The sequence below is a fragment of the Neovison vison genome, chromosome 1 (assembly GCF_020171115.1).
Source record: "Neovison vison isolate M4711 chromosome 1, ASM_NN_V1, whole genome shotgun sequence".
Classification (NCBI taxonomy): domain Eukaryota; kingdom Metazoa; phylum Chordata; class Mammalia; order Carnivora; family Mustelidae; genus Neogale; species Neogale vison.
Window position 1 is genome coordinate 275,562,762 of NC_058091.1, and position 22,566 is coordinate 275,585,327.

The 22,566-nt window shown below is 51.4% G+C and overlaps 1 protein-coding gene across 1 annotated transcript in view; it reads right to left on the minus strand.

The window, feature by feature from the left end:
- Positions 1–20,840, minus strand: part of PPARGC1B (PPARG coactivator 1 beta) — a 111,735-nt gene extending 90,895 nt beyond the window's left edge. The window contains exon 1 of the mRNA XM_044231602.1: positions 20,725–20,840. Coding sequence (XP_044087537.1) covers positions 20,725–20,802 — 78 coding nt within the window. The 5' untranslated portion in view covers positions 20,803–20,840. The remainder of the gene's footprint in view (positions 1–20,724) is intronic.
- Positions 20,841–22,566: the final 1,726 nt, after the last annotated feature.

The window sequence follows — 22,566 nt, forward strand, 5'->3', positions numbered from 1 at the left end:
CCTCCCTTTCCCCACCTGTTTAACCAGACGATTTGCCTCTTAAGTATTAGGAATCTCAACTCTTATCAGTTGCTTGAAACTAAGTGAATATTAATCAGGACTGTGTTTTTATGGCTTTCCACGGTTTATAAAACACTTCTACACTGATCATCTCATTCATCCAACAACTCTGCTGTGGAACTAACATCCTCACTTACAGAGTGGGAAACCGTGACTCCAAGAGTTTAAGTGACTCCGTCAAGGTCACACAGCGAGAAGGTAGCAGGACCAGGATCTGGATCCCAACTCTGCTCCAGTGGGCTTTCTCCTCCAACCAGGCTGCCAGAGGGAGGTTGGAGCCCAAGAAGACCCCAGGGTATTGTGAGGGTAAGTGAGGGAAAACAAGCAGACCTATATAAATCAAGAAAAAAAATCAGCAAAACAGGCAGTTCTTCGGAGAGGAAACGCAAGTGACTCTTAACCAGGAGAGAAAGTCGGCAATTAAAACTCCAAAGAAACACAAGATTAGCAAAGATCAAAAAAGTTGAAGGCCGTAAGGTGTGTGAGGAAACATGCATTTCTTCTTATTCGTCTCTCTGGGAACGTAAAGCTGAATTTATGCTGAAATTATGAATTTATTTTATGAAAGGGAATGCGTTACCAGCCATCCCAAATTTTAAATGCACACACCCTTTAACCCAGCAACTGCCCTTGGGAGGTATTTTTCCCACACATCCATCACACACGTGCAAAATGACGCTCACGCAAAGATGCTCCCTGCAGACTAGCAGCAGGCCTATATTAGGAATGCTTTCAATGCTCAACCGAGAACTGGTTAAATCAATTACATTCAAGGCAAAAAAATGAAACAGATCTTTTTTAATATACTGATATGAAATGATCATCAGGATACAATATTAAGTGGAAGAAAGGGGCTCCTGGGTGGCTCAGTCGGTTAAACGTTTGCCTTCAGCTCCAGTCATGATCCCAGGGTCCTGGGGTTGAGCCCCGCATCGGGCTCCCTGCTCAGTGGGAAGCCTGCTTCTCCCTCTCCAACTCCCCCTGCTTGTGTTCCTTCTCTCCCTGTCTCTCTCATCAAACACATCAATAAAATCTTTAAAAATAATAACAAATAAAAAAATAAATGGAAGCAAGCAAGCTGCACGGCAATGTACTTAGCTTGCTACCACTGGTGCAAAAAAAAATGAAGGTAGGAAGCCAGACCCTATGTATACTGGTGTCTGCACGGTTTCTTTCTGGAAGAACATGTTAGAAATTGGTAATGGGGCTCCTCAGGGAACAGGAATACCAAAACAGGAGTGATCCTTCCATTTGTAAGTTTGACAATTTCCTCAAGGAGGCTTGAGCATTACCTTTTCAAAAGAAATACAAAAGCACATCTACTGTCTCTTTCCCACTGAACACTGCTTCTAATGTTGAAATGAAAATGAAAATTGTCAAGTACGAAATGAACTTGTCAAGGAGTGGAATCTTCCAGGGGGCCTGCTCCCAGGGACCCCCACCAATCCCTTCCCCTCGCCCAGGATCCAGCTGCAGCCCGAATCACAAGGGGGATCAGTTAACACTTCGAACAGCCCAGCTGAGTAACAGATTCTAAATCAGGAAGGCTGGGTTGGAATACCTTTATTACACCAGCAAGGGTGTTAATCGTGCTCTGTTCATATCAACAAATGTACAGATAGACAGAGGCGGCGCACGTCGTATGGACCAAGAGCCAGACCTCAAGAGTGATCAAATCCTGGGATAAGAGCTCTGGGTCCTGTGGAATACTTAGAGGTGATCAGATACTGTCCAAACCTCTGCACTTAAAACAAAGGCAGTCGCTGTGGCCTGTCTCCACCACTTGCAACGAGCTTTGAAATCCATGATATGTGCGTTTTCACAGCAATGCAGGGACTGTTCCCATTTATGAAAGGCTGAAAGAGGTCACATGGTGGGCGCCAGTCACACCAGGCCTGGAGCTGAGGTTCTCCCCCTCTCAAGGTCACAGGCAGAAATTGGCTCACAAACGCCAGCTGAAAGGCAGGGAAAGTATGCCCAAAGAGGGCAGCTTGGCTGGAGGTGGGAACCTACAATGTTACTTTAAAGGGGGGAAAAAAAAAAGGCACTGCTTTTGACTGGTTATTTCTGGGTGCTGGGATTACTTTTTTTTTTTCCTTTTGCCTATTTGTACTCTCTCAAGTTTCAATAAATTAACACCTGCAGCTTATTCTGAACAAGAAAATACAATTTATATGAAACTAAAACAGATAATCTCATATTTGGTTGAAAGGCATTTAAACACACCGAATTGCTAAAACTGGTTGTTTCTTAAGAGATTACAGGAGGGCAGTGACCTTATTTTTTTCTGATGAGTTAGTTCCAAATGTTAGAAATTTTTTAAATATTGTTTTTTAAAAGTTCTAAGTAAAAAATTTTAATGTTCACTGAAAATATGTATTTTAATATAATTTATAAATTCATGATATGTAAAAATGTTTTAAAATACATTATTTAAGGGACGCCTGGGTGGCGCAGTTGGTTGGACGACTGCCTTCGGCTCAGGGCGTGATCCTGGAGTCCCGGGATCGAGTCCCACATCAGGCTCCCAGCTCCATGGGGAGTCTGCTTCGCTCTCTGACCTTCTCCTGGCTCATGCTCTCTCTCACTGTCTCTCTCAAATAAATAAATAAAATCTTTAAAAAAAAAATAAAATAAAATAAAATAAAATAAAATACATTATTTAAGAATTATAAATATATATATTTTAAAATAATTTAAAAATACATATATATAACATCTGTTGAGCCAACAAACAAAATATAAAATGAAAAAAGGAATTTTAAGTTAGCTCTTCATAACATTCTGAGGTTCACACAGCAAATTATGGAGCAGTTAAACAAAAATCTGAGTTATAGTAATATAAAATGGTTGTTTTTAAGTCTCACAATTTTTAGCTTCCTTTATTACCTGAAAAAAAACAACTTTTACATTAACTTGCTCTGTGAGGCTCAGAAGAGAGCCCCCCCTGGATGTAGGCAGATCCTGTCTCCTGGGCTGAAGTGGGCCAGGCTGCCCGCGCAAGCACCCAGCGTGTGCATATGGCCCTGCCTGTCAGGCCCGCAGTCACCTAATGTCACCTAATCCATGCGGCTGCAAAATCCAGCAGCTGGTGAGGGCCTGAGGGGGTTGGGTAGCTCTGGTGTTGAATTGCCTATTGGCCACATGGTATGGTTAGTGTGGTCGCTCTTTTTCCACTTGATGTGAGCTTTCCTTAAATAACTACAGACCTCGTGGTAGAGCCAGGCAAGAGCTTGCATGAGAGACACCAGGGCTCAGGGCCCAAAGATGGCCATCTCAGCCTCAAAGAGCAGACCCCCACAGTATCTCAGAACTCACCGGCACCTTCCCTCCCCTGCTAAAATAGTTCTTAACTGAAACGAAGAGAGATAAAAGACAATTTTATAGACTACAAAATCATTCAAGATGGATAAAACAGTACTCTGGAAAAAAGGAAGAAATCAATTTTAGATATAATCTATCAGTAAAGGATTCTGAATAATTTGCTCCTTTAAAAAAAAAAAAAACCTGGCCCGAAGTTCCTTAATTTTTCGCCCAATCTTTCCACCCCCATGAGTGATTTAGCCCAATGTTCCGTGATTCACTGGGGAGGTTGGAAATCGGGGATTCTCTTGCCTGGAGTTCCTCCTCCTCCGCCTTCTCCTCCTTCCAAACCCACTCATTTAAGGCACATGATCCCATGATAAATTTCTTCCAACGTGCAGTTCAAAGAGAAGTCAGCACCTGTCACCCAGAAAGGGGACACAACCTGGGAAGTTAGGAACCTGCACCAGGCTTTGCTTACTGGATGTAGGGAAATCATGTTGCCCACCGTGACAGTTGCCTAGCTCCATCTGTCCCCAGGAACAAACCTTCTCCCTCTCTCTCCAGTACCTGGCAGTTCCACCCCAAGCAGAATGGGTAAGACAGCCCCCACAGTAGAAAAATAATGAGTCACAGCATGGCAGAGATGGGAGAGATGGGGAAACTCACAGCCTGGAGAGGAGGCCAGACTTGTCCAAGTCACACAGCAAAGAGGGATGGGCAGGGATCGAGCCTAGACCTTTTTCCAAGTACAATGCTGTCACCACGGCATTTGATCTCCAGCTACAAACTTTTCCCCATATATATGTGTATATATATAATTTTTAATTTAAATTTTTTAAATTATTTAATATATATATAGAATTTTTTTTAAAGTAAGCTTCACACCCAGCATGGAGCCCAACATGGGGCTTGAACTCACAACCTGGAGATCAAGACCTGAGCTGAGATGGAGTCAGACCCTTAACCAACTGAGCCAACCAGGAACCCATACAAACTTCTCCAAACAACTCTCTTCCCTAACTCTAACTTAGAGGAATCAATGGAAATTACACTTTTCTGGGGGAGTTGCAACTATTGCAAAATCACACCACGGAAGGATGTTGCAACTCCGAGAAGACGGGGGATCACTGCTCCAGGGAGAATTCAAAATAATCCTGGGAACTCAGTCTAAGACAAGGCACAGTCAGGAAGCGCTGAGAGGCCCTTTCCAAAACCATCCCATCCCGACCAGGTGGGTCTTGTGGTCTCCTGAGTCCACTTTCCCCTTGGGGGGGACACAAGTCCCACATTCCTGCCAAGTTCCTGCAATGGTGACCTTATTGGGCAAGACATTTCAACATCCCTGGCCTCAGGCTCTTAATCTGTAAAATGGAAACGAAAACCTCCTGAGGACATGGATTATGCATGTGAAATGCACTGAGAATTTCACAGCAATATGCTAAAAGGGGTAACAGTAGTGGTGGGGTGCCTGGGTGGCTCAGTGGGTTAGGCCTCTGCCTTCAGCTTAGGTCATGATCTCAGGATCCTGGGATCAAGCGCATCAGGCTCTCTGCTCAGCACGGAGCCTGCTTCCCCCTCTCTCTCTGCCTGCCTCTCTGCCTACTTGTGATCTTTCTCTCTGTCAAATAAATAAATAAAATCTTTGAAAAAAAATCTATAGTGGTGAGAGGAGTAGGAATACTTATTACTGGGGCGCCTGGGTGGCTCAGTGGGTTAAAGCCTCTGCCTTCGGCTCAGGTCATGATCTCAGAGTCCTGGGATCGAGCCCCACATTGGGCTCTCTGCTCCGCAGGGAGCCTGCTTCCTCCTCTCTCTCTGCCTGCCTCTCTGCCTACTTGTAATCTCTGTCGGGTAAATAAATAAAATCTTTAAAAAAAAAAAAAAAGGAATACTTATTACTATGGCAGTATCTATCATTATCATCATTAAATCTATGCAAGGTTTACTGCGTTAAGTTACCAAACTTCTCCCTGTCCAGCAAGTACCTGGGTGGGTGGGTGGGCCCCACCGGGATGGGGACCTCGGCTTTATTGGGCAAAGGCCTGTGGTCAGGACTGCAGGTGAGAAGCTATGCCTCTGCCTTGTGTCTCCGCTCCGTGCCTAGGGCCTGAACGCCTGCAGACCACAGGGTGAGACCACTCATCCATCCTGCCTGGGAGGCCCTAGGCACCTTCCCCATGACCCTGAGCAGCCTCCCACTAGTTTCCCAGACTGGAAATCTCAGCGCTCCTACTTCTAACTGTTCCAGACTCTTGGACCATCCCTTATGCTCTTCACCCTCCCGGGAGTCCTCTGGCCAACTTAAATCCTCCACTTGTGGGGAGGGAGCTCCTGTCTCCCCCGAGTCACTCACTGATCATTCACCAGCCGCAGGACATGCTGGGCCTTATGACAGACTGGTCTCTCCCTGGGATGCCCTTCCCCACTGTGTCAGCCAGCTCCAGCTCACCCCTCCACACTCCCGTCTGCCACACAGGCTGTCTGGACACTCCCTCTGCACTGGCCATCTGCAGATCGGTTCTCCCCAGGCCAAGGAGCAGGGTTTATGCAAATCTGCGATCCCAGCTTCCTACAGAGAGGGAATGATTGCTGCGCTGACAGAAAAAGAAAGAGGCATCAAATGATAACCTGCGGTCTGTAATTCAGAGGGTCTTCCAGGTTCCTCCACCAATCTGTCACTGGTTGTCATTACTACTGATACCACCATCACCCAGGCCCAGCACTCTCTTCAAACATCACCACCGTCTCATTCCAACCACCCACTGAAATGCTTAGTTTGATCCATTGCGCAGGTAAGGAAACTGAGGCCCAGGCAAATTAAGTAACATGCTCTACGTAGCTCTGCTGCTAAAGATCCTGCACTCAGACTGACTCAAAATTGTAGTCTTACCTAACCTCTGTTCAAGTCTGCCTTCTGCTGACCCCCAAACCCAAACCCCAGGCTGAGTCCATCCCCTGGAATCAGCTGTTACTGCTCCTTCTCTCATTGTCCCGCAAATGGATCACTGAAAACTTACTCTGAGGCCATCTGAGCAAAGGAGGCCTTTCTCCTGGTTCTGGGGTGGATTCTAAACCTCCCTACTCCCTCTCGTGCTTTTCATTTCATCCCTGAGCCCACTCTGCTCTCCCCATGACTTGATCCACTAATCTGGGCCAACTGTGGCTCTAGGGAGAGAAGCTTCTGGCAAGAGACCACCATTGTCCTCTAGACCCACCTGCTACACTGCCCAGGGTGCAGAACACCCCGCCCCCATCCCCAGAGGTGGGAGACCACCACATTCCTACTGGCGGCTGGTCCACGAAGTATAAGCCAGGCAGCCCATTCCCTCAGCCACTGGAACAAAGAGCAAGTGCTGGAGAAGGCTGGAGGCCCAGGGCGCTGCTGAGCAGGTACACATGGCCATACCCATGGGACAAAGAAGGGCTATTGCCCAACCCTAGGGAGAAAGTGGTATGAGGTCACTGGAACACCAGGCTTGACTCCTGCAGGACAGGGCCCTGGTCACACCTATTTGCTGGCCCCAGATGGGGAGGGCCTGATCAGTAAAGGAGCTCTATCCCCTAGCCCCACCACTCACCCTCTGAGCCTCAGGCCCCTCACCTGAAGAATGGGGCTTCATCTCCAGGGGTTGCTGGGAGACTTAAGTGAGCTTACCACAATGGCCGGTACAAGTTCATTCATCCATCCATCCATTCATTCATTTATTCAAGAAATACTCAGTGAGGGGCACCTGGGTGGCTCAGTGGGTTAAAGCCTCTGCCTTCGGCTCAGGTCATGATCCCGGGGTCCTGGGATCGAGCTCAGCATCGGGCTCTCTGCTCAGCAAGGAGCCTGCTTCCCCTTCTCTCTCTGCCTGCCTCTTTGCCTACTCGTGATCTCTGTCTGTGAAATAAATAAATAAAATCTTGGGGAAAAAAATAAATAAATAAATACTCAGTGAGTGCCCATCATGTGCTGGGTCCTGGTGCTAGGGATACAGTGGGAACCAGAGAGACGATGTCCAGACCTTATGGAGCCTTCCATTCCCACCGGGGCGACAGGCCACCAACCAACGAGTACAAATTTATAAACATGAAAGTATCTGGGAGTGGTATATGCCTTAAAGAAAAGAGAACATGGTGCTGGGATAGAAACTGGACAGGACTGGAGGGGCAGGGAAGGTTTTTCTTGAGGACATGATGTCTCTGAAGATCTAGAAGGAGAGGGAACAGCAAGCCATGATGCCTGGGAAGAAGATTCCTGACAGAGGAACAGCCTTTGCGAAGACCTGACTACACTAACCCAAAGACTACTTTTATTATCACTCAAGCCACACCCTGTCCACTCCATAAAAGCAGCACGTACAGCTGGGAGGACAGCGAGCTGGGCATCAGAAGAAGGGGGTTCAAATCCCACTGCTTCTCCTAAATACCATATGGTCTGGGACCATGTACCAACACTCTGATCTTTAAGCATCCTGATAAATCAAATGATCCCTGGTCTGAGGGTCTGTAGATGGTTTACACTCCCTCAAACGCCTTCCTTTCCCCTTCTTTCAACCCACCCACCTCTCGAAGTAATCAAGATTTCCTCCAGCTCCCCAACTCCCCACTCCCTAATTGGCCCCATGAGTGGGTAGGTGGCTGGGGATCAAGGAAGACAGATACAGGGATGAAGGCAATATGTGAAATCGGATTTGCTGCAGGATCCTATCAAATCACTCTCTGAGGCTCCATTTCCCCATCTGTAAAATGGGAATACTCTCCTCCTCTTGCCTACGGCACAGAATTTGATGGGAAGATGAATGGAAATGCCAGATAAGGAAGCCACCTTGCTTTATGCAGGTATTAGAAAGGGGCTTCTAGGGGCGCCTGGGTGGCTCAGTCGATTCAAGCCTCTGCCTTCGGCTCAGGTCATGATCCCAGGGTCCTGGGATGGGGCCCGGCATCAGGCTCTCTGCTCTGCAAGGAGCCTGCTTCCTCCTCTCTCTCTGCCTGCCTCTCTGCCTACTTGTGATCTGTCTGTCAAATAAGTAAATAAAAATCTTTAAAAAAAAAAAAAGAAAGGAAGGAAGAAAGAAAGAAAGGGGCTTCTATCTGCTTCTGGATCATTTGTATCCTAAGTGCTACTCTGTGGCCTGGGCCTGAGCAGAAAGGACAGAGACGGGAGGGAATGACAGAGTAAATGCCAGACACTTTACAAATAGTATCTAATTGCTTAGGACCAAAGCAGGGGTGTCATGAGAGGAAGCCTTCTAAAAACACAGAAACTTAAGGGCCTGCTCTCGAAGATTCTCATTCACCAAGTCTGGGATAGCTCCAGACGTATAATTATTATTTTTTTTTAATTACACAGTTGATTCTGATACGCACTCATGGTTGAGAACCACTGATTAGTTCTACCAACCCTGGAAGGTAGGACGTATTAGTATTCCCATGTGGGAGCTGGCTAACTAGAGCACAGAGAGGCCGTCTAACTCCTGGATCACACAGCTAAGATTTGAAGCAGACAGTTTGCTCTCATTAATCACAAGGCTACATAATCTTTTTTTTAATGTTATTTTTAAGTAAATTTTAAGGTTTTTTTTTAAAGATTTTATTTTTTAAGTATTTTTTTTAAAGATTTTATTTATTTATTTGGCAGACAGGGATCACAAGTAGGCAGAGAGGCGGGCTGGGGGGGGGGCTTCAACTAGCTCTGAAGCCCTCCAAACTCCGCTCCTGAGTACCATTTCCCAGGAGGGACACCCCAGACATAAAGAAGCCTTATGCCAAGGCCACAGGACTGCCTCAAGCAGAGCCAGACCCCAGAGGGATCCTTCGTGGGGCTGGATCCCAGGACCCTGGGCCGAAGGGAGAGACTTAACCCACTGAGCCACCCAGGCGCCCCATTTTTAAGTATTTTTAAGTGATCTCCATACCCAACATAGGGCTCGAACTCACGACCCTGAGATCAAGAGTTGCACTGACTGAGCCAGCCAGGTGCCCCAAGGCTACATAATTTCTTGAAACCAGTCTTACATACTTCTGCTACCCCATACAGCCCTGTAAATATAAAAAAGAACATCTCACATTAAGAGACAACATTAACTTTCAAAGAAGCTTTTATGGCTAGACCAATTCCTTATTCACCCGGCGTTACTGGGAGGGAGGGTAACTTATGCTCACAGGAAGCGAAGTTTGTAGATAACTCTGGAACTTTCCGCTTTTCACTGACTTCCTGTTATAGATGGTAACACCAAAATCTATTTCACTTTCCCTTGCTTCCTCCAAAAGAGAACACTGAACAGAATGTACCTGTCCTTGGGGATGACCCTGTCTCTATGACCCATGAGCTCACTTGTAACTTCGTATGGCATATTCAGCATCCCCAGCGCTACAGTCCACGTGTTTCTGCCTCTGGTAGAACTGTATCCCCCTACTTCCTGCCCATCCCATGCCTGCCCGGACACACAGTAACAGAACCGTCTTACTGCTCCTGAAGTCATGAGGTGTGGACAGGACCGCCAAGCCTGTAAGAACTGTGTGTAAGCTAAGAGTGAGTTGGCCCTAAGTAAGAAGTGTGAGGGGTGATATTATATAGAATAGGGTCCTTGAGTGGTTTCTGAGCCAGGTGAGATTGATAGGACATTGAGTTAATTAGTCCTCTTGGGCACAGAGTGCCCAAGGTCCCCAAGGGTGCCCTCCGTCCTTTACCTCCCTGCATTTCTTCTTTTCTTCCTCCAGAGTGGAGGCCAGCCACCCCAGGCCCTCTGGAATAAGCAGAGGGGGAAGGGATATAAGGCCCAGTGTAAGGTGCTGGTTTCAATCTCCTTGGAAGATGTGGAAAATTTTGACCAGACACCTCCCTGCAGATTCTAAGACTCTGAGGCCTTCCCCAGTTGAACCAGAGCAATGCCCTGGAACAGTCTGGATTCCTAACAGCAGTTTAACATTCTACAAAGACCCGTCCCCGGGAGGCATGTTCTGATAGGGGGTTCTGGAGGCTCCAAAAAATATTTGCCTTTGATTTCTTTGTGTGCAAGGCTTATCTTGGAGACAAGGGCAGTAGGCCCCTTGTGGGGACTGGTACAAAACCTCCCCCAACTCCCCTCACCACATGTCCTAGCACTGTTGCAAGCAGAGAAAAGGCCTCTGGGGCCAAGCAAACGGTTGGTGAACTTCCTGAAAGAGCAAACAGCATTTTGTTCATTCAGACAGTCAGTCGACCAATATTTCCTGGGGGCCTACAGCGTACCTGCAGCCGTTAAGCCGGGGGGAGGGGGGGTGGATCTGATGGCGACCCAGATGGATGAGGTTCCTTTCCTTAGCGATCTCCGGTACTTAGTAGGTAGAAGAGAGAACGTCAAGAATAAACCCAAAAACAAAGGTTATCGCAAGCTGGGACCAGAGTTTCACATTTACCAAGGCTCTGGGGAAGGCCAGGGGTAGGGACAGTGGGCCCTGAATGAGAGTAAATGTCTATTCCCCACACAAATCCTCCCCCAGAGCGACTCCACTTCCATGCCCCTACCTCAACTGTAGGTGTGCCGCAGAGCCCCCTGCACTCCGTGCCATCTCTCCCACATCCCACATCACTTCCGCCCAGCCCCCCCCAACTTAGGCCAAGTGCAGATGTTACCCATGCCCCCTATTCCAGCCCCCTCTCTGGGCCGAGCAGGATTAGCCACACTGCAGTGGTGAAGACTGAGTGCTCAGAGAGGTTAAGACAGTGCCCTGAGGCTCAAGTTCCAGCCTTGCCACACTCTGCCTGAGGGATGTGGGGCAAGTCACTCATTTTTGGTTTGTCATAGTTCCAACCTCACCGGATGGATTCAACCTGAGGACTTAACAAGATGATGCCCCCAAAGGGCGCAGCCTAGCACCTGGCCCGTACCAAGCGGTCATCGAACGTGAGCGGTCTTCTATGAGTACTGCAATTAATAACAATATTAATGAAAACCTTAGCTGATTCCTCATTGCCTGCCAGGTGCAAAGTCCTGACCAGGATGGTCAAAGCTCTCCCCTTGGGCCAACTTCCCTGTCTATCCTTTGGAGTGGTGGGAGGGCAGATCTAAACTCAGCAGGGGGACAGAGTACACAGGGAGGGCACACGAGAGGTCTCTAACAGACTTCGGGATTGCAGAGCAGAAAGGGCACACCTGCAACAGGGGTAAGGAGAAGAGGCCGCAGCGCTTGTGCTGGGCCGGGAAGGGGTGGGGAGAGGAGACAGATACCTCGTGGGAGGAGTCCTAGTGGCCCCCTGGTACAGAGAAGGAACTGCAGAGTGGCACAACAGCATGACCTCCAAAGTCAGCCTCAACCTACTCAACTGTGAGATGAAGAGTGGGGACTACCTAGTGGGGTTCCTAGGAGATGACATGTGACTATGAATAATTTATGTGAATAACTTAGCTCAGGGCCAGACCAAGTACCTTGAGGCCAGCCCCTGATCCCAGGCCCATGTTAAGAATATGGTATTGGTCTATCCCTGCAGCAGGGGATACAGTGTTGTGTGGTCTTCCGCTGAGGAAGAGACTGACAGATGGACCGGCATTTGAGGCCTTGAATGCCAGACCTAGGAGCTCGCCTCAGCAGGCTGTGCAGGGTGGGCTTACAAACATTTTCTGCTGTCGGGGCTGCAGCCTGGGATCGCCAGCAGCACCGAGACCTGGTCATCCTCAGTGTCAAGGAGCCAAGACAGGGCCCTCCCAGGTGTCCTGGGTACCACTCTTCTTGAGAGGAGGTTGGGACCAGAAATAAAGGCTCCAGCAGCCACGTTGCCAAGGCTGTTTGCCATGGCAACCTCAGGGAGCCACTCGTGGGCCGGCTGCCGCGACTGCTCAGGGCCTGGTTTCTAACGTCTCCTCGCTCTCCCTCTGCTAAATGGCTGTGTTCTGCCAGGCAAGCAGAGGGAAAAAACACGGCCGCAGAGCTGCTGGGGAACATCCATCTCAGACGAGCAGGGCTCGCCCGGCTGAGTTCCCAGACAGTGGGTCCCAGACAGCTGAGTGTCTGCCATCCAGAGCCGGCCCTGCCCACGCAGACAGGAGCTCGAAGTCCGTTCCTGCACCTCGGCTAGGTGATCTGAAGCCAATCCTGGTCTGCTCCCAGCCTGTTTCCTCACTTCAAGGTAAGGGCACTTGAGTCAGATGGTCTGTAAGGCCCACCCAGCTCCCCCAGAGCTCAATTTTACATGGGTGTTTACATTGTCAATTGGGGTCAGAGAGGTTAAGACACTTGCTCAAGGTCACACAGCCAGTAAGTGGTAGGCGCCTGGACTTAAATCCTTGGCAGTTAAACTCCAAAGGTAAGAGAGCTCTTAACCACTTTCTGATACTTCTTCTCTCTTCAAGTAGCATCTAACTGGATTTGGTTTTCTAAAAGTCAATATTGCGTCCTTGTTAAGGCTGGATGGGATTCCTCTTCAGCTCTCCCAGAAGCACAGGGGGAGAGAAAACACAGTACTTTGAATGAGAAACCTCAGGGCCCCAACAGGATCAAGGACCTAGAGCTCAGTGGGAACATAAGTGGCAGGCTCTACGAGGTGTGTCGGTTTCCTTACTAACAATGGCCCCTCCTGACTGAACATTCCTAAGCACTTTACAAGGCATCATCTCAACTAGCCCTGAAGCCCTCCAAACTCCCAGGAAGGACACTCCAGACACAAAGAAGCCTTGTGTCAAGGGCACAGGACTGCCTCGAGCAGAGCCAGACCAGACCCCAGGGCTCAAAGCCCTCTCAGCCACCTAAACAAATAATTAGAGCAAATGTTTGTTTTCTTACCTAAAAGACCGAGCAGTAATTACAGGCCTTTGGGGATAATTAATCAATGACCTTAGCCTCCCATTTATAAGTCTCTCTGGTCTCCTACCCTAGCCCTGGGCAGCAAATCAGTCCCTGCCCTGAAGAATAGGCAGGGTGGGGGAAAATTTTTAATAAAGAAAGGGCAGGGTGGGGACCCCAGGAAGCCTAGCTGCCATCATGGGCCTACAGACCCTGTGCCCCGCCTGGCTGTGGGCCTCAAGTCAGACACCTCCCCTCGGTCCTGTGAACCCAGGCTTCTGACCAGGCCACCTGGGCAAGAGTGTCTCTCTGAGGACTATCCACCTGTCTATCCCCCAAAGCGGAGACTACCCCACCACCACCCCCAAGTCCTGATCCTAGGACAGAAAGGATCTGAGAGCCTGGCACATGGGCCTCCTCCAGCTAGAATGGCTTCTCTCTGTGCCTCAGTGACCCTCTTCCGGAAAAGGCAGGGGGAGAGCGGATCCTCTCCAGCCAGCCTCCTGAGCAGCTCAGGGGCCAGTGTCCCAGGTTAGACCCTCACGTGCTGCAAAACCCGATGTGTGGACCCAATCCCTGCGCACTTACAAAATGGGGACAACAGAACCAACCTCCCGCTGTAGGGAGAAACCGTGCGCTAGTACTAAAAAGTCTCTCCACAAATACCCGCCGAGACAGTCACAGATAACACGACATGGTGTGTGGGTGGATGAACAAGAGTGGCCATGCGTCCAAAATGGCTGAAGCCGGGTGATGGGAGCACAGGAACTCACTACACCATTCTGCACACACACATACACACACACACACACACACACACCGCAGCTCCTTCTCTACGTGCTGGGCATCTGCCACAGGAACGTGTTTCACATAAAACTCTTCTTCAGAAAGCCTGACATCTAATCATCTAAAACATTCTTCTGTCCCAAAAATCATCTGCTTAATGGGTAACCACAGAGTCAGCTCAGGATAAAAATTCTACTTCTTTGCCCTCGCAGGGCTGTCAACCGGAGCGGTAGGGAAAAAGCACGCAGACCCCAAGGGGACAGGAAGTAGCGCCGTCCACAGGAGGGTCAGAGGCAGAGGCAGAACACATGGTGTTAGGCTCTCCCTAGAGGACAGGTGTGGGGATGGGGAAGGGGGCGGAGCTTCAAGTGCAGGTGAGCTATGAATGCCTTTAAATGGTGGGGGTGGAATGGCGGGGCGCATATTCCAGGCCATTCCACAACCATTTATCACACTGCCCCTTCTCAGGAACACAGCGGGCTACAGATAACAAAAGGAGGAGCGGTGTCTGCCCTGAAGGGACTCCGGAGGGGAGCACACTCATTCACTCAGCGAGGATGTAGAATGCCTGAATTCCAGGCACTTGTCTATTCACTGTGGGGGGAAAAAACGGAGAACAAAAACAGACGAAAACCCTTGCCCTCGTGGAGCCTGACAATCCCGAGTGATTCCCTAATGATTAAACTTCATGGGACCTCTACCAGGAAAGATGTCTATTATTTGGTGCTTACTACACGGCACACACTGTGTTAGGTGCTTTAAATCCAGTCGCCATTGGGTTTGCGTGGACTTCTCACAACAGTTAAATAATGGAAGGGCAGAGAGGTTATGTGACCCACCAAAGGTCTCACAGCCAGCAAAGAGCAGACCCGGGAAGAGGCTGCCCTCCAAGGGAGTGCGGAGGCCAACGCAAAGGACGGAGACAGAGAAGCTCACACTTCCAGGAAGAATATTCATGACACCCATGGGGTGGGCACATCCCAAAGAGAAAGCAGACCCATCAGGATAAAGTGCCTTACTCTCCCGGCTTCAAGTACCCGAAGGCCCTTGAATATCAGGGTTCAAGTTTAGGCTTGAATGTAAAAGTGCTGGACAGCCATGGGTGATGTGTGAGAAAGGAAGTGACATCAGACACGCACTCTAGTAACTGCAGGACTCCCATAGTCGTGAAAGGACAAGGACCTAGACGGGAGGAAGGGGAGAGGAACCGAAAGCCATTCAATCCAATTGACTGTGCATCAACAGAGTGACACCTGAGTACCTTGGAAGAGAAATGGGAAATGGCCCAGCTCATTCTCTTCCAAATGACTTTATCTGGGTTTCCTTCACCTTCACAGAATAAGAATTATGCTTCCCGTTTTTACATAAAAAAGATCGCAAGGAATTATGCTTCCCTTTTTTGCATAAAAAAGACTGCACGAAGGGGAGTTTGCATTATACTTAATCCTGCCCTTCTAAAGAAGGTTCAAAGAGAATTTCAAGTTTTCTCAGCAGCCAACTGGCTGCTCCTCGTTTTACATACATTTAAGTCTCAACCCTAAGAGCTAGTGCCTATGATCCCCATTTCAGAGACTGAGACACTGAGGCCTAGAGAAGCAGAGGGCCTATGAGTTGTCTTCTCTCTGTGCAATGCTCCTTCCTTTGCTCGAGGTGCTAGAAATACGGTGCACAGAAACAGAGTAGCCCCTGCCTTCTGAGCTGGGAGTCATGTGGTCCCGGAACCGGGCCTCTGATCCTGGCTGTTCTACTCACTCCAAAGCAGGGTAGCAAGTAGGGTATGCGCAGCAAGCCAATGAGTTCTCTGAAACTGTCAAATCCTCCTCTCTAAAATGGTAACAGTCATGGCACCTTCACTTTGTAGAATCTTTACAAGGATAAAATGCAACCATGTTAAAAAGCTTGGCGGTGCGCAAGGTATCTAAAGGGGGCTCTAACGTGGAGGACCATGCGGGAGGAGCTAGCTGTGAACACTGAAATGCTCACGTTATGACCTCACTTCCAAGCCCAAGCCCCCATTTGCAAGGCTGCTTCTGACTCAAACCAGTATCCCTTCTATTATTCCAGAGAGAGAGGGAAAAGGGTGACTCATCCCCCAGCAATGGCGGTGGAGCTTCCGGCTGGCCTGCACCAGCTGGGGAGAGCAGAGCCCCAAGGTGAAGGGGAAGTAGGAGCCCCTAGGGCCCTGCTGCTGGGCCATCGCCTCTCTGGGTTCATCCTCACCATCAGTACCAGCCGGGGAGCCCCTGCTTCAGGTACAAGAGGCCAACAAACCTGTCCCCTTCTGGGCTCAGGTCTGAAGAAGTTACTCCCCCTGCTCTCACACAGGTGGAGGGTGGGCAAAGACAGCCAGCCAAGGCTACCCTTCCACCTGCCCCTCCAGAGCCGGGAACTTTGGCTTGGAAAATAAGTTAGCCCCAGCTTCAGGGGCTGTGGGAAGAGCAGCCAGGAACTGGACACTAGATGTTCAAGCCACCTGCCCAGTTCTCTGGGTGAGGTGCCCCTTCTGAGTACTCAGATCCAGTTTCAGAATAATAGGGGGACAGGATCCCAAATGAAAAATGGGCCAAATTCACAAACATGACATTTCACAGAACAGAGTCAAAGTGGCCCATAATTATGGGGCGGGGGTGGGGGGGTGGGAAGCATCACAAGTGATCAAAGAAATGCACATTAAAACAAAAGGGTAAAAGAATTTATTGATGAACAGACTGGCAAAAATGAAAAACAATTAAAATCAAGAGTTATTTGGCTACAGGGAACCAGGCATTCCCACACAACGCTGGTTAAGTGTGTAAATTAGCACAATCCTTCTAGAAGGCAATCCAGAAATGTGTTTACCAAACGCCTGCAAAGTTCCTTTGACAGAGTAATTTCACTTCTAGGAATTTCAATGAAGGAAAGAAGACATATGCAGAGACATTCATTTAACGTGGCTTACAAGCACAACAACAAAAATTATAAACAAATTAAAGGACTAACAACAAAGGGCTGATTAAATACATTGTGGTTCAACCCTCAATAAAATACTATATAACCATTCAGATATTAAGACATGAAGTAGAGTATTTATTGATGTGGAAAGACAATCACAGCATATTGTCTGGAGGAGAAAAAAAGCAATACAACAGTATGATTCCAAGTTACAATGAATATATAATGAAAGACTTCATTTTTGTGCGACCAAAAGAATCCATAGGAATCGATAGGAAAGAAAAGTCTGGAAATATATATAAAAATTAATAGTGATTACCTTTGGATAAGATTACATGTTTTCAATATTTTCTTTATGCTTGCCAGTATTTTCTAACTCTACTATTAAATATGTTTCAGTGATAAGAGATTGGACCACATGATTTATAAAGTTGCTGCCGACTCTGACATTTGGGGCATCTATGGCTATGTCCCAAGTGACTTCAAAAAACCCATATTTAGTGTAAGCTTACTGTGTGGCCTCTGAAGCCAAAGTCATGGCCCACAGCTATAGCTTTCTGCATTCCTCTTACCCATACTCAATGCCCAGCTGTCTCAGGGGCCACCCTGGCCTCTTCCCCTGTCTGTAATTCACATGCCTAGCCAAGGGCTGAGCAAAGGAACTCAGCATGGTGGCAGGTGCCATGGGGGCACAAAGAGATAAAAGGCACCACTCTAGCTCCAGACTCCTACTGGGCCACAGGACTCACATACAAAAAAGTACTTGGTTGCATAACATAGACTAAGAAAACCAAAAGAAAGAGAAAGCAGGGCAAGCTGGGAAAGGAAGGCCTGCTGGAGAAGGCCATGCAGGAATGGGGGTGAGGGCACTGGAGGCAAGGGGCACAGGCTGGGCAAAGGTGAAGCCAACCCAAAGTCCTCTGGGAGACATGCCCCAAACCTGTCCAAGAAACTTTCACAATCCCTGGTCTGCAGAATTTCTGAACTTTGGCCTGAATGGGTAAAAGTTAAGTCTCCTAAACAGAATTCCTCGCTCTATCTGACTCTGGATTAGCCACTGAAGACCAACCTTTCTGATAAAGACAATAAATTACCTTTTTATTCACTTTCCCCACCACTTCCTAGGGGGAGATGGAGGGGAGGGTCAGGGAGGGACTGGAGGAGGAGGAGGAGTCACCGGAACACCCAGACATCTCACATGCAATCACTGCTCACCCCCACCACCTTGACCTGGTCTTCTCTTCGGCAACACCAGCCCCATTTGACAGATGGAGGAAAGAAGGCTTGGAGAGTTAAAATGGCTTGCTCTGGGGTCACCCAGCCAGAGAGTGGGGAAGGCGACTCCACTCAGGCCTTCTGACTCCAAGTCCAGTGCTATTTCGAGGTAACACACAGGACCTGGAGTCAGGAGCCCTGGGTGGCTCTGTCACCCGCTGGCTGCGTGGTCCTGTACAAAGCCGCTCACCCCTCACAGCCTCTATCCCCAACTGTAAAATGAGGAGGCACGTGATGGCCCGCCCAGGTCCTCTTCCGGCTGGGCTCTATGAACCTTCTAGGGGTGGCTGCAAAGCTCCCATATCAATTACATTTCCCAAGTTGGGCCGGCAAAGATCACCGGAGGAGCCTCAGCCTGTCACGTGGTTAAATAAAAAAAGCAAACGTCCCAGATTAACTTTCACTGCGCTGCTTCTGCTGACACCTGATTACCCAATTTTCTAGTTTCCTTGGGTGAAATATCCCTGCAGAGTAAGCCCGCTGGGCGCCTAAGAGGACAAATAGTTAATTATTGGTGAGCCAAAGAACACCAAAGATGGAGTTAAAACCAGGGTCCAGAACGGACAGCTCCTGCTAGGGGTCCCTGAACAAGTCTCCAGCTATCTCAGGCCTCCTTCACCGGAGTCTCAGTCCAGAGGTTTGGAGCCCCCCCCCCTATATCCCCCAGGCAAGTGGGAGGGCTGAGGACAGAACTTTCCCAGGGGAAACTCGGTCCCACCCGCACCCAGTCCCTCTAGCCCCGGCTGCCGGACGGGGGTAGAGGGTGGGGGCACAGGGGACGCGGGACGAGAGACGGGCAGCAGGGCGGTGGTGGTACTGGGGCTGGGATCTGCCATCCGAGCAGACGTGGGCGCGGGGCTGGCGACGGCGCCCGGTGACCGCCGCGGGAGCTCCACTGCAGTTTCGTCAGAGGTAAAGGTACGCGCCTGGCGCGCGCGGCGTGTGCACACAAACACACACACCCGCGCGCACAGACCGCTCATCACACACTACCCCCCCGGCCCGAAGAATGCGCGATCACACGCCACCACCCCTTCGGCCCCCGCCCCGAAACCACCCCAGCACGCCCGCCACCGACCACGAGGCCCCGCGGCTCCCTGACGCATGGGTGTCTGCAGCGAGCGAGGGCCGGCCCTCTCCGGAGCGTGGCGGGCTTCCTCTCGGCGACACCCGCCACGCCACGCCGCGCCGTCCCAGCCGCCAGCCGGGAGTCGCCACCCGGAGCTGAACGTCTCGGCTTGCTGCGTCCCCTCCAAGTCGCGTCTCACGGCTAGGAGTCAGCTTGCAAGCCTCTCCCCGCCCACCCGGTCCCATGACAGCTGCTGCCGCCCAAAGACAGGCAGATTATAACAAGAAGCAAAGTTTCCCTCTCTCTCCACCCACCGCCCGCCCCCCCTCCGCCTTCCCCCTCCCTTCCAGTGTTATGCAAAACGAGCCGGCACCGGCGCTCCGACTCCAGGTACCAAACCAGCCCTCGCGAGCCGCGCCCGGTTCCGCCCGGCGGCCCCTCTCCGCGTCCAACGGTGCGCCCGCATCCGGGGTCTCCTTCTCGCCTCCGCCGCATCCCCAGCCTCCCGGCCACCCGCAGCCAGACGCCCAGAGAAAAAACCCTAACTATGGGGCCAAACTTTATGCTTGCAACAGGCATGGGGTGGGGAAAACCAAGGAAGGGGTGGGGGGCGCACACGCCTTGTGCGGGCATTTTCGGTGGCGGCTTGTCCCAGGAGCAGCCCCCCCCACCTCGTCTCTAAGTCATCAGCGCCCTCGCAAACACACACACACACCCCCCGCCCCGGCACACCAAAGCACCCTCTCCTGTCACGCGCGTGTCGCCGGTGGGGCTCCCAGGCGCAGCCAGAGCCCGGGACGCCGCCTCGCGTTCCCTTCCCCCAGCATCGCCGAGCGCGCACCGGGGCCGCGCGCCGCAGGGGGACCCAGGCGCCCCCAGACAGTCTTTCCACCCCCATCCTGCCGTGCTTTCCTCCCGGGGGGCTCCGCCGGTAGCCAAACCAGGAAGATGCTATCTCCGCCGGCATGTCCACGTGCCCCGCAGCCCCCTAAGCCCTTAGCCGGCAACTGGCAGGAAACTCCGCGCTGCGGGCGCCGACGGGGAGCCGCGGGGGGCCAGGAGCAGCACGCGGGATACGGGAGACCCGAGGACCAGGGCACTCCGGGGACGGGGACAGGCGCCTGAGCCCGGGCCCCAAGTCCACGTGAAAGTACGGCAGCAAGTGCCGGGAGTCTGAGGGCGCGCCTCCGGCACCCAGGGCCAGCCTCAGGGTCCCCCACACCTTGGCGCTGCTCCACCTCCCCAAGGAAACGCGGTACCCCCCACCTCTGCTGGCGGGGGGAGCGGACTCCAAGCGAGCGAGGCTAGACCCTCCCCGGCGCCGTAGCGGCCCCCATGCTCCGGCTTGCGCGGTGCGGGGGGGTGGAGTGGGGGGCTCCGATTCCCTGCCTCTGTAACAGAGCATCGCTGGGCGCATGGAAGGGGGGCTCTGCAGCGGGCACCCCCGTTCCCCCCAATGCGCCCACCGCTGCCTCCCGGCCTCCGCGGCTGCGGCGGCAGCCCCCGCAGCTCAGCACCCCTGGCCCCTGGCCCACGGCCCCTGCTGGCCGTACCTGCGTGTCGGCGAGATAGTTGAGGAAGAAGGAGGAGAGCTCTTCGTCCAGCAGCGCGCCGCAGTCGTTCCCCGCCATCTTCCAGCCGCGGCTGCAGCGTGCGGCGGAGTCAGCGCCGAGCCGGCCGGGGGGAGGGAGCGAGGGAGGGAGGGAGGGAGGCGGGAGGAGGGAGCGAGGCCGGCGGGAGGCGGAGGGCGGAGCTCAGGCCCCGGCTGCCGCAGGGCCGCTGGCTGCGGGGGCGGGGCCGCGCGGTGCCCGCGCGAGCCGGGGGTCGGGCCCCCACTTTCCTGCGCCACGTCTGTCTCCGCGATCCTCGCCCGCAGCCCACGGCCGGGAGGAAAGCGCCCGCAGCCGGGTGACGATGCCCCAGACAGCCGCCCGATGCCTGCGCAGCAATGCGGGCAGCCCCCTGCTCCTGCCGGAGCGAATCACGTTGCGTTAGCGCTGGGCGGGTCCTTTGAGACAACCTGCTTCTGCACAGCTGGGGAAACTGAGGCCGGAGAAGGTAGACTGTGTGTGAAGTCACGGTGCATGTCAGTGGCAGGAAGACGAAGCTCAGGTCTGACTGCCCCAGCGATTCCAGTTTCTCTACCTGAGCTGCAAGCCCAGAGAGGGAGGAACACCATAGGTCAAAGGTAGAGAAATCAGAGAAGGCTCAAAGAAGGGGTGGCCTTTTTTTTTCCTTTACCTCGAAGGACGCATTGATCCATATTCTGTTAAGTTTGACCGTTTCCCTCAAGTTTTCCTTCACTCCCCTACCGCCCCCCCACCCCCCACCAAACTTCAATAACTTATGTTACCATGGCCCACAATAACTTGAGGTGCCCAAGCTCTTGCCGGCTTCCCCAGGCCCCCTGGCCTCCCAGTTCCTTCGATGAACCATTTCACAACGGGCTTACACACACAGAGTTCTGTAGTTCTGTCCCCTGCACAGAGCCCATTCACCTAGTAACATCAGCGTATCCTTCCCTACTGCCACTCAGACAGTCAATCCATTCCTTCTCTCCGCACCCTCCCCCCGCCCCCAACCCTGGGTGTCATGGGCTTCCTTAGCTCTGCAGGCCTTTCCCTTAAAACACAGGCCACAGCTGCCATTTTACATTTGTTCCCATGAAGATTAGATCTTACTAGACTCTAAGACCCATGAAAGCAGGGAATGAATCTGCTTTGCATTTGCTGTGTCTCCAGTGCCTGGCACATAGTAGGTGCTTAATAAATACTGTGCTAACTGTAAAACCCAGAGGATTAGGATTCCCCACCTCTGGCTCCACACACTGAACAGATAAGAAAACTGCCCAGAGTCAGTGGTGCCAGGACCAGACTCCTGACTGCAACCTTGAACTCTCACCATCATGCCCTCCTGTTTGTTTGCCAGGCAGCAGATGAGGGCACCGCCTGAATAAAGGCATAAAGGCGGGAAGATTTAGGCCTGTTTCATTGGGCACGCCTGCCTCCTGCTCTCCTCCCCTCTGGCACTCCAGAGGGCTGCCCCACCCGGCCCACCCTGCGTGGGCTCCCTCCCAGCCAGAGGAGGAAACGGGGAGAGTCCTCAGTCCACCTGCTCAGACTTGAACACCAGAGCAAGAACTTCCTTCTTTTCCAGTCTGAGGTTCCCAGAACCGCAGGGCGTGATTTCACTCTTTGGGCTTTAGGCCAGCGGGCTTTTAAGGAACAATGATTCCCAACAGAGAGCCTCCATCTAGCCTTGGACCACTAGCCTGGGAGTCAGGTGTCCTGGATCCTGGGCCAGCCCTGCTATATCTTGTCTCCATACTGGGCAACTCAAGAAGTCAAGAGCATGGGCTCCCTGGTCAGACTGCCCAATTTTGAACCTTTGCGAGT